At 40.6% G+C, this 11,357-nt stretch overlaps 1 protein-coding gene across 1 annotated transcript in view; it reads right to left on the bottom strand.

Annotated features, from left to right (window-relative positions):
* opn9 (opsin 9) overlaps positions 1 to 10,290 on the bottom strand; it is an 11,573-nt gene extending 1,283 nt beyond the window's left edge. The window contains exons 1-4 of the mRNA XM_079640818.1: positions 10,047 to 10,290; positions 6,321 to 6,503; positions 3,245 to 3,395; positions 1,226 to 1,365 (exon numbers count right to left, since the gene is read on the bottom strand). Of these exons, the coding sequence (XP_079496944.1) occupies positions 1,226 to 1,365; positions 3,245 to 3,395; positions 6,321 to 6,441 (412 nt within the window). The 5' untranslated portion in view covers positions 6,442 to 6,503; positions 10,047 to 10,290. The remainder of the gene's footprint in view (positions 1 to 1,225; positions 1,366 to 3,244; positions 3,396 to 6,320; positions 6,504 to 10,046) is intronic.
* Positions 10,291 to 11,357: the final 1,067 nt, after the last annotated feature.

Below are 11,357 nucleotides of genomic sequence, written 5' to 3'. Positions count from 1 at the left end.
AGAAATTAGCTTAAACATGTTTTATTACTCTATATGAAATGGAAGCAGCTTTTATGACAGGGACGAGAGAGCTGGGGGAGGGGACATTCTTCTTGAGATTTTCAGCATGTCAAATGATTAGGGAAATCTACTTGTTTTAAATAGATGTGTGTGGTTGATTACTTTGTATTAATAGTAGCAGTATGTGTAAAGGAAGCTGGAAATATGCAATGTGAAACCTTTTATTTGAAATAAAGATTCTGCAGGGAATATTCTTAAAGAACAATAGCTCAAGTGTCTGGAAGAGCTGCAGGCTAAATGAGTGTGCGGTACTTTTTTACTGCTTGAGATCAGAGCTGATGTTTTCCTCTTGTTATTATTGTTTGAGGTTAAGGTAACTCACATGTGTTATTTGTATAATCCAACTATAAAAAACTATATCTTAAAACTATCTTTATAAAATGCCAAAAGTATGTGAAACTTGCAAGGAGGGGTTTGTTATCTCGAATGTAAGGGTCGCCTCTGGCTCGCGCTGATTGGCTGTCTTTTCTAAGTGGAGGACCCCTCGGGGGGGGGGGGGGCAGCCGCATAGCTCCTCCTGGGGTTTTGGATATAAGCCTATGCTTTCTTTAGACCAGCCTCTTCTTTTCTTCAAACTGACCAGATCCGTGAGATTGGAGGAAGAGCAGGAAGTACTTCCTTTGTGTTTGTATTTGTATTTGTATTTGTATTTGTATTTGTATTTGTATTGTGACTTTTTATCATTAAAACAAGATTATTGTTTAACTTGCATTCTGGTGTTTCTTAATCCCTTCCTTTTTACGAATTTACCCAGCTTACCAAACGACACGCGGAGACGAGGTTGGTTTTAAACATCCTCCAAATCTCCAACAGTAAGTGAGGTTTGTTTAAGAGCCATTTTATTCCATTCTATTTCTATGTAAGTACTGTTATATTTTACTATACTTTTTATTATTTTTTATTTATTTTATAATTCTCTAGCTGTGTTTTTAATTGTTGTTTTAATTTTATGTATGCACCACGACATCAAGTCAAATTCCTCGTACGTGTCAACCTACCAGGTAATAAACCTGTTTCTGATTCTGTGTGCTAATGGAGTAGAAGTTTGAAGCAGTATAAAATGAAAATACAAGTACTTTAAAGTGGTTCTAAAGTGCATTAACTGAGTAAATCTTCTACATTGCAATCTTTATTGGAGTTGTGCATGTTAATATCTGAGACTTGCCGTATCTTAAGCAGCAGATCTTCAGGCAGCGGTCCAGAGAAATGAGGCAGGTGGTGAGCAGCGAGCCGATGCCGAACAGAAAACCCTGAATGCCGTACAAGAGGCAGCCGGTGTCGCCAAACACCCAGGCATGACTCCAACTGAAAGAGACAGAAATCAACTCAATTTATTCACAGTCTTAAAATGGTAAACGGTAAATGGACTATATAGCACTTTATCCATTCTTTACGACCCCTCAAAGCGCTTTACATACTACATGTCATCATTCACCCTTTCAAACCTCATTCATAAAATTCATCTCTCAGTGGATGTCTGCTCACCACCTCAAGCTCAACCTTGAAAAGACTGAACTGCTTTTCCTTCCGGGAAAAGATTGTCCCACTCTTGACCTAAAAATGAACACCGGCCCCTCTGTTGTTTCCCCGACTCAGACTGCAAGGAATCTGGGTGTGACCCTAGATAACAAACTGTCCTTCACTGCAAACATCGCTGCTACAACCCACTGCTGCAGATACACTCTTTACAACATCAGGAGGATACGTCCCCAGCTGACCCAGAAAGCGACGCAGGTTCTGATCCAGGCTCTCGTCATCTCACGCCTAGACTACTGCAACTCCCTCTTGGCTGGTCTACCTGCATGTGCCATCCGACCTCTGCGGCTCATCCAGAATGCAGCGGCTTGTCTGGTCTTCAACCTTCCTAAATCCTCCCACACCACGCCGCTCCTCCGCTCCCTTCACTGGCTTCCGGTAACTGCTAGAATCCACTTCAAGACACTGGTACTTGCGTACCATGCTGCGAATGGATCTGGCCCTTCCTACATCCAGGACACGGTTAAACCGTACACCCCAGCACGTGCACTCCGCTCTGCATCAGCCAATCAGCTCGCTGCACCCGCACTGCGAGGGGGACCCAAGTTCCCATCAGCAAAAACACATGGGTTTGCTATCCTGGCTCCAACATGGTGGAATGAGCTCCCCATTGACATCAGGACAGCAGAAAGCTTACACATCTTCTTCAGACTGAAAACTCATCTCTTTCGACTCCACTTCGAGCGATAGAATTACTAACAAAGCACTTATATACTAATAAAGGACTGGCTTATCTAAAGCCAGTTGAGTAGCACTTGAAATGTTTGGCTCTATGAAACCTGATGTACTTATGATTCTGTTATCTTCAAGGTTGTATCTTCTTGGTCGAACGCACTTATTGTAAGTTGCTTTGGATAAGCGTCAGCTAAATGAAATGTAAAGTAATACGCTAACCTTCACACAGCGTTGGCCATCGTGAGCAACTCAGGGTTCAGTATCTTGCCCAAGGATACATCGACATGTTGGCTGCATTGGCTGGGATCGAACCAACAACCTTCTGGTTTTAAAGACGACCGCACTCCCTCACAGCCACAGTCGCCAAAATACAAATACAATCATGAGACACAATGGAGATATGTGAAACTATCCGAAGCATAAGCAAACGAGCCCAGACAAACATAAAGCTTTTACAATATATATTATTATTACTACATTGAAGGGCTTTAGATTCATCCTGGATCTTCCTCATATGCCTCTGACAAATGTCCAACTATAGAAGGCCGATAGTGCCATTAAACATAGTACCATTAAACAACACTACTTCCACACGTCTATTTATGGAGTTTTAGTTTTAAACATGTGGAAATAATGGGGTTTAATGACGCCGTTGGCTTTCCATAAACAGATGGTCTTGGTTTTATTCGTGTTAGTGGCGCAGTCCTCATTTGGGATGTGTTCTTAATGCTGCTGGTTTAGTTTCTCAGTGAGTGTGTCCATGTTTCAGTAGCATTTACACAGTCTTCATATCATTAGTAAAAAAGCCAGAGACCAGCCAGGTGGGAGCAGTTGTTTGCATCTTTATACAGAACCGCTGATCTGTTTGTGAGATAATCAAAGCCCAGTACACACACACTGGCCTCTTTCATTGTATCATCAATCTGGAGCAATGCGCGGCCACTGAGGAGTCGACCACGATGTTTTTCTGTACCTGGAAATGATGAAAAATGGCGCTCCCAAGAGGCTGAAGCCTAAATCGCAGAGAGCCAGGTTGATGATCATGAGCTCTGGAGGTCTGAGCTTCTTTCGTCTCCTGCAGAACATCAACAACGACGTGCCGTTCCCCACCACTGACGTGACACCTGGAGAAAGAGTGGCAGTGGTTCAAGATTCAAAGGCTTTATTCTCATATGCAAAATAGCTATGAGCATCTTGAGTCCCAGACATAGTCAAGACATAAAAAGAAGAAATAAAATAGTCCAATTCAATATTGCAAGAGACATAATGGTGCGATTGAAATAGCGACGAAAAGGATTGGCTTCAAATCTGCTCTTTAAATCCTAGACTTATTGTGCATGGAGGTTTCTTGACGTGAGTAAGACCAACAGGCTTCAGAGGTGATCAATACACCAATTCACCTACTCTTGATCACACGCATTCAAAAATGTGCACTGATGCCAATCTCTCAAGCTGCTCTACAGAAAGCCAATAAGCCCAGACAAAAAACTAATTACCGTCCCACTGAGCAGAGGAGAGCATCTGCAGCTCCATCAAAGGGTTGTGCAAAATCCAAATGTTGTGGATTCAGAAGCAAAGACTGTTTTAGTGAATTACCGTATCGATTCAGGCGGCTTGAACTGTCTTTTTTAATAAGATTTGTTTACGATTCTGTCTTTGGTGTTGATTGCTGGAAGGAAAAACACTTATCCATATCCATTATACTTCAATTACACTCAGGCTCAAAGCACCAGAGAGTTGCATTCTCTCTAATGTCTATGGGTCTCAATCATTCCTTTCAAGTGTTCTTCTTTACAGCATGTAGAATAGAATAGATCAGAAGCTTTTATTATTATTAAGTACAACGAGAATAGTAAAGCTACTCACTTTAAGGTGCCATCAAAACATTCAGAAAAGACAACATACAACAAAGACAAACAGCATTCATACATACACTGAACAAAAATATAAACGCAACACTTTTGTTTTTGCTCCCATTTTTCATGAGCTGAACTCAAAGATCTAAAACATTTTCTACATACACAAAATAAACATTTCTCTCAAATATTGTTCACAAATCGGAAAAAATCTGTGATAGTGAGCACTTCTCCTTTGCCGAGATAATCCATCCCACCTCACAGGTGTGGCATATCAAGATGCTGATTAGACAGCATGATTATTGCACAGGTGTGCCTTAGGCTGGCCACAATAAAAGGCCACTCTGAAACATGCAGTTTTGCTTTATTGGGGGGGTCTGGGGGGGGGTCCGAAAACCAGTCAGTATCTGGTGTGAGGGTTAGGGTTAGGGTAATGTTGTGAATCGAGTGGCCTGTGTTCGTCGTCCATAACATACGCCTGCCCATACCATAACCCCACCACCACCATGGGCCACTCGATTCACAACATTACCCTAACCCTAATCCTCGGACCCCCCCCAGACCCCCCCAATAAAGCAAAACTGCACGTTTCAGAGTGGCCTTTTATTGTGGCCAGTTTAAGGCACACCTGTGCAATAATCATGCTGTCTAATCAGCATCTTGATATGCCACACCTGTGAGGTGGGATGGATTATCTCGGCAAAGTAGAAGTGCTCACTATCACAGATTTTTTGAGATTTGTGAACAATATTTGAGAGAAATGTTTATTTTGTGTATGTAGAAAATGTTTTAGATCTTTGAGTTCAGCTCATGAAAAATGGGAGCAAAAACAAAAGTGTTGCGTTTATATTTTTGTTCAGTGTAGATTAAATAACAACAAAATAAAGTGCAGGAAATAATTCACTATATATGTCCAATGTTTGAAATGGTTAAACCATACACTCTCGTTTTCATCCTGGCTCCATCGGGACGTTAACAATTTACTAGCGGTATTTACTTGCGGTACCGAGGTGGGCCGGCGGTACCGAAGTGGGCCGTTCGAGAGTCCCAGGCAGATTTTTTGTCACAGTCCGCCCCTGTGGTCAATATTAACATTACTTTGACCCCTTTAATAGATTCTATTCAATTCAGTCAAGATGTAGATTAATCACACCCTCAACTTCTGACAAAATGGTTTACTATAAATTAAGCATGTATGTCTGTCCACATAATCCTGTTTCATCTCATCATTTCCTGATCCCTTTTGAAGTCTTGGGCTACGTAAAGAAAATGGAAATGATTGGTTATTAACAAACCTGAGATTGTCATACTGATAAAAGTGTCCTCTGAAAATACAAATGCATTTGCTGAGGCAAGTTGAATCTTTCTTTCTCCTTTGTTGACGGTTACCGCGCAGTGTGGCCCCGTCTGGAGGGACTGGTCTTAGGGGTTTTCTGTTTCTGTCTTATCATGTCATTGTGTATTTTGGTTTTCATTGCTATTACTGTAATAGTCTTTTGATGTTATTATTGATTGATTCATTCATTGATTCATTGATTCATTGATTCATTGATTGATACATTTTATTTCGAACAAGTAAAATAAATAATTACAAAACAAAAATGTTGCAGTGCATAGTCATGTAAGAGAAATCAAAACAAAAAATGACATTTACAACAACAACAACAACAACAACAACAACAACAACAACAACAACAACAGCATTAGCAACATAAACAGTCCCACAGCTAGTGTTCGAAAAGGAGTGAGAAGAAGTATAATTTATTTAATCTCACCCCCTTGTCCCTAAATGATTTATTTATAATCTATAATCTGCAATAATGATCATTTTTATGCATTGTATTATTGTTATTATTATTATTATTATTATTATTATTAATCTGCTTTACTTGTTGATTGACATATATAGACATATGTACACACACACACACACACACACACACACACACACACACACACACACACACACACACACACACACACACACACACACACAGTCATTTCTCTGTATTTCCTCTTGAACTGGTTATGTCTGGACATCGCTTTATTATCATTGTTTTGTCATTTTTATATAGCACCTGCGTTTGTACTCTGTATGTTCTCCTGGTATTGTGTTATTTGTGGGAAAAACCAATAAATAAAGTGTTAAAATAAAAAATTAAATTAAAAAGTGTCCTCTGAGGGCTTGCTTACATGTGAAGGTGAGGAAGACAGCGACGAGGCTGTCAGTGCTCGGGGACAGCTGGGAGACGAACAGCGGGTGGACAGACGAGGGGGCGAACCAGGAGCCCCTCGGGGAGACATTTCCTCCCATGATGCACCTCAGCGACCCCCTACAGCCTGCAGAGAGCAGAGCCAGTGACCACAGGAAGAACCCTGAGAGGAAATGTGAAATACTTTACTCTCTGACAGGAAGGATTAGCAGCATGCTGAGGTAATGTATGTCATGATGAGGAGGCAGCACAGGCCTCAGCGTTCTGTTCTGGTTTTGGTTTTAGAAAGAGATTTCTCTAAACTGCTTCTAATCTGCAGACAGAAATTACAGAAGAGCAGAACCTCCTTTTAAACATCCCTTTTAAGACAACAATGGGCGTTTTAAATCAGCATGGTGAGAGAGGGACAGTGATTTACATATTATATATATATATTTTTTTTTCTTATTGGCCCCGCAGTGCATTTGAACTAAAATAAAACAGATTTTCCTCTCCTCTCCTTGAGCTCAATCATAATAAGATTGGTCCTGAGGTGTTTTTTCTCCCATTAGAGTATTATAAATGAATAAATAATAACGACGTGATGACAGTGGGGCCGTTTCTTAATCGCGAGGAAAATGGCTTCCAAGCCAATATTTCAAGGATGCTACGTCATCGAGTGCCGCCGAAGGACTGTTCCAATCTCCAGCATACTTGGAATTCCACCGAGGCCGCGTCCTTGGTTTGGAGGAAATTTCGAGTCTGCACATGGGTAGACTTCGCGTCCTTAAAATCCCCACAATGCTTTGCGCACGGACCAATTTCAAAAACCCTTGTGGAGAATGGCTGAACCGACGCAGCACACATTTAAATGTAAGTATGTAGTGGCGTAGAACATGTGTTGGTAAATATGTTACTTTGTTACATTTGTTATCACCAAAAATGTGTTCCGTGAAAGTAAAGTAAGTTCATAATTAGATAGACATCGTGAGGTATTTATTTTCGGTACAGTTTATGTTGAAACTGAGGCCGGCGTCCTTCGCTGCGGGAAATTTCGAGGCTGCACACGTGTATCCTCCGCGGTCTTAAAATTCCCACAATGCTTTGCGCACGGGCCAATTTCTAAATCTTTGGCGGAAATCGCGCTCCATTTAAGGCGGGGCCTCGCATATGACGCACTCCTGCACACCAGTTAACCTGTTCCACAACTCTTCGTTTTCCGAGGCTAGGAAGGATTCTTGCCTCGCTTCTGAAAGACCTGACTCGGAGGGACTTGTCCTACCAAGGAAGCGTCCTCGACATTGAGAAACACCCAGTTACACAGATGGATGTAAATTAATGTAGATGGAGCTACACTGGCATACTGGAAAAATCAGATAATTCAGATGATTATGCAGTTTTGTTTCAGGATACATAAATAACAGTAGAGCAGAAGCTCAATTTAAAAGAAAAATTGGTTTTTAAAACAGGATTTTATATATTTTAGTTTAAAATAAATGTTCATATTCATATTTCTTTCCCTGCTCATTGTCCTTTTGTGCATGCAAACCAAAAACTCAACATAATAACATTCCTTGAATAATCAATTGACGCAGAATTATACAATATTAAACAATGATAATAAGTTTTAAATGATATCAATAATAAATATAATGCAGATCGTGTAGGTCATGTAACATCTATGATGACTAATTTGCTGCTGTCTTACACAAGATCTGACCTTTTCCTGGAATTTCCTCCAGTTTTTGGTTACGGGTTACGCAGGGAAAACCCAGTTGAAGAATACAATAAGAGGTCTTCTGTTTAAAAAATATTACTTTTTTGTGGGGGAAACTTCTGAAGCAATTGGAAAACAGGAGACACGAGGAGAGTTTATTTGGAGCTTCGGCCGAAGAATTCATAAGACATGTCATGAGCCACGGTTTGACCAGGTGGAGATGCCACAATCAATTCTGAAGACCCCTCCTGTAGCTCCAGATTTTAACTAGTTCAGAGTGTAATAATCAACATTCTTCAATAGATAGACTAAACAGCTGAGGACACTGAATCACAGTTGTTGTCGCTTATGGCTCGGGGTCATCTACACCCCGAGAAGGGTGTGTTCAGGTGTCCCACAACAATAACTATCTCTGACCGACAGTTGCCCGGTCACAAAATGGTAATAACAACAAAGTGCTAGGGCAGCCCCTCCTTATTTTATTGTATTTATTTTTAATCGTTTATTTGGCAGGGACATTGCACATTAATGAACACTTAAAACAATAAATGTGCCAAGCGTAAATATTCCGGATTTAGCTTTGAGCTACTTTCCATCCGCAGTCCCTCACATAAAACATTTAAGAACATGACAATTATAAACATAGCAAAAAGAAATACATAAAATGCAAAAAGTGCAAAAGAGCAAGAGCAGAATACACAAGTATTTATGCCATGGCAATAGAATATAGCAGCAACGACATATAAAGTGCAAGAGGAGATACCCCTGTGTTAAAGTGCATTTAGCGTTGATTGCCTGTCTGTTTGTTTCTCAACCATTCTTTGAGTTGACCTTTGAAGCTATTGAGAGTGGGACAATCCCGTGTCTCCGTTGGGAGGCTATTCCACAATGAGCTGCCTTTAATGGACAGGACATTTTGTCCAAAAGTGGTCCGTCTGCGGTGGACTTCACAGTCTCCTCTGGTTTCTGACCGATATGGAAATAAACGCGAATAAAGTCTAATCTGAAGGGAGAGAGAGATCAGCTGCTGCTGACGAGTCCACACGCAGCTCTGCATAATCACATGCAGCGGTGAGCGGACAAAACACACACTTCAGGTTAGAATATCACACGTAGCTATTTTAATTACCTTTCAAACTACCTAAACTAGTTATAGATATGTTTAGTTTTACTGTCGGGTCACTCATTACTGATCCGCGAGCTGCATGATACTGACGGGTTGTCAGGAAAGGGAGAGAGCGCTCCATTATTCCCGTGTTATTGTAAATTACTGTACACTTTTGAATATTGTAGTTAATCTACTATAATGAGTTTGTTTAATATCGAATCATATCAATTTGTTTTAAAGCACAATAAATAACAAAGAAGACTTTTGAACGGCACTTTTCTCATTTAGTCCGGAAGATTTAAACTTTAACGGACATGTTGACCGGCGAAAAAATATTCTAACGGAAACTCTGCCAAGTGCAGTATTTTGGGGGGGGGGGGGGGGGGGTCCATGTAAACATTTATAAAAAAAATATATATACTTTTAAAAGACTTTAAATGGTCAAAACTCAAGAAATTGTGTTTTTCAAGGGTGCTACAGTGGTGGTAGCTTAAGGGAGATAGTGGCTGTCCAAGGCTGGGCATCTGCGTAAGGGGGCGAAGGAGGAGGACATGCAGGGCAAATTATTCCCTGACACTTTTCTGTGACTTAAACATCTATTAATAAGTAAAGGTTTGTTTACGACCAATTGTGTAAAAAGCAGGGGGGAAGCAAAGACCCTTTTCTCAATTACTTGGCATGGAGTTTCTCCCGGAGGGCATCTGAGAGTCATGAGAGGGTCAAAAGGGTAAAAAACTCAATAATAAAAACTCAATTGACAGTTATATCATGAAAAAAGAGAAAGTGACTAAAATCCCTCCAAAGATATATATTTGTACACTTTCCATCGGCATATTCTCTCCATCCTTGATACGCTAAACTGCAGGAAACCTGTCGATACATTCAAAAGCATCCCAGCTCACCTTTCTCTCCTCCAGTTGGCAGCCTCTTCGGTCTCTCAGCGGGAATTTAATGCATCGTATTTATTCTCGTCTCATCTTAATCTGAACGCTTGCTCTGTAAATCCATGTGGGAATTATCTGGAGAGAAAAATCTGCTGTTGACAATGTGGTTTGGAAATGATCAGCAGGAGATGCACACAAACAGAAACAGAGAGAGAGAGAGGGAGGGAGACAAACAGAGGGAATGTTTGGTGGGGGGGGGGGGGGTTAAGGATCCTTGACCTCTGTCCCGCATTATATCCATATCATCTCTGCGAATACATTTGAATATATTGCAATCATCTGTGTGTAAAACATGCGATCTGATCCAGTGGCTGTTAGATTAAAGAGCATTAGTGGCTGAAAGTGATCCGCGATACATGATCGATCTTCTCCTTGCCACCAATTAAAGTAACATCCATTATTATTTCAGTTTGTATTTCTGATCTCTTTCATTTGTAATGGCGGCTAAAATATTTATATAAAAAGGCACCTGTTGGGGGTAATTGGAGCGATCAATAATCACATCTGTGTTGATCTGAAAGGGAAAACGTTGCTTTAAAGCTATCAATATTCTCACACTTGGTGAACCATTTCAACTCAGAAAATCACCATTTAAAGAGAATTGATTACGTTTTCAAATTGTATTTCAAGACAGAATTGATACACACCATTACCAGAAAACCCAATTGATAGAAGCAGGAGGGCAAAAAACAGTTTATATAGGTTATAGTGGACCTATCATGCTATATTTGAATAATACAGTGTAGGACCATACCTATATAAAGGCATATTTATACTTTTTATTTTTCAAAATACCAAACTGATCATGCATTTTAGCCATTCCTCATTTCGCTCAATTTAACACTGACTTTGCATGGGCTGATTCTGTGAGAACAGCACCATCTACAGGCCTGGCATATGTACGGCATATGTGCGTCTCCAGCGCTTTCGAACGGCAATGTCCGTGGCTGTCTCCTCCTGATTGGTGGAGTTGGCCCAATAGCCGTAGCGCCACTTCTGTGACGTCATGGAAGTGTTCAAATCTGGATCAGTCTGTATCAGATACATTGCAGCCCCTTTTTAAGAGATTTGGGTATGGAGGAAAAGAGAGTTGTGTTTTCTGACACTTTGTGAGTTCCCTGGAACACATATTCCAGTATAAATATGTGGCGTCATGTAAGCTAATACTTTGCCATTTGATGAGCAGCTGTCTCCGACAAGTGACCGAAACAGATCAATTATGGAGCAAATTTGAAAGTAACATTTAAGAAATTTGCCACTTCAGAGAAA

Source organism: Notothenia rossii (genome assembly GCF_949606895.1).
Source record: "Notothenia rossii genome assembly, chromosome: 7".
Lineage (NCBI taxonomy): Eukaryota > Metazoa > Chordata > Actinopteri > Perciformes > Nototheniidae > Notothenia > Notothenia rossii.
This window is presented reverse-complemented; position numbering and strand designations above follow the sequence as displayed.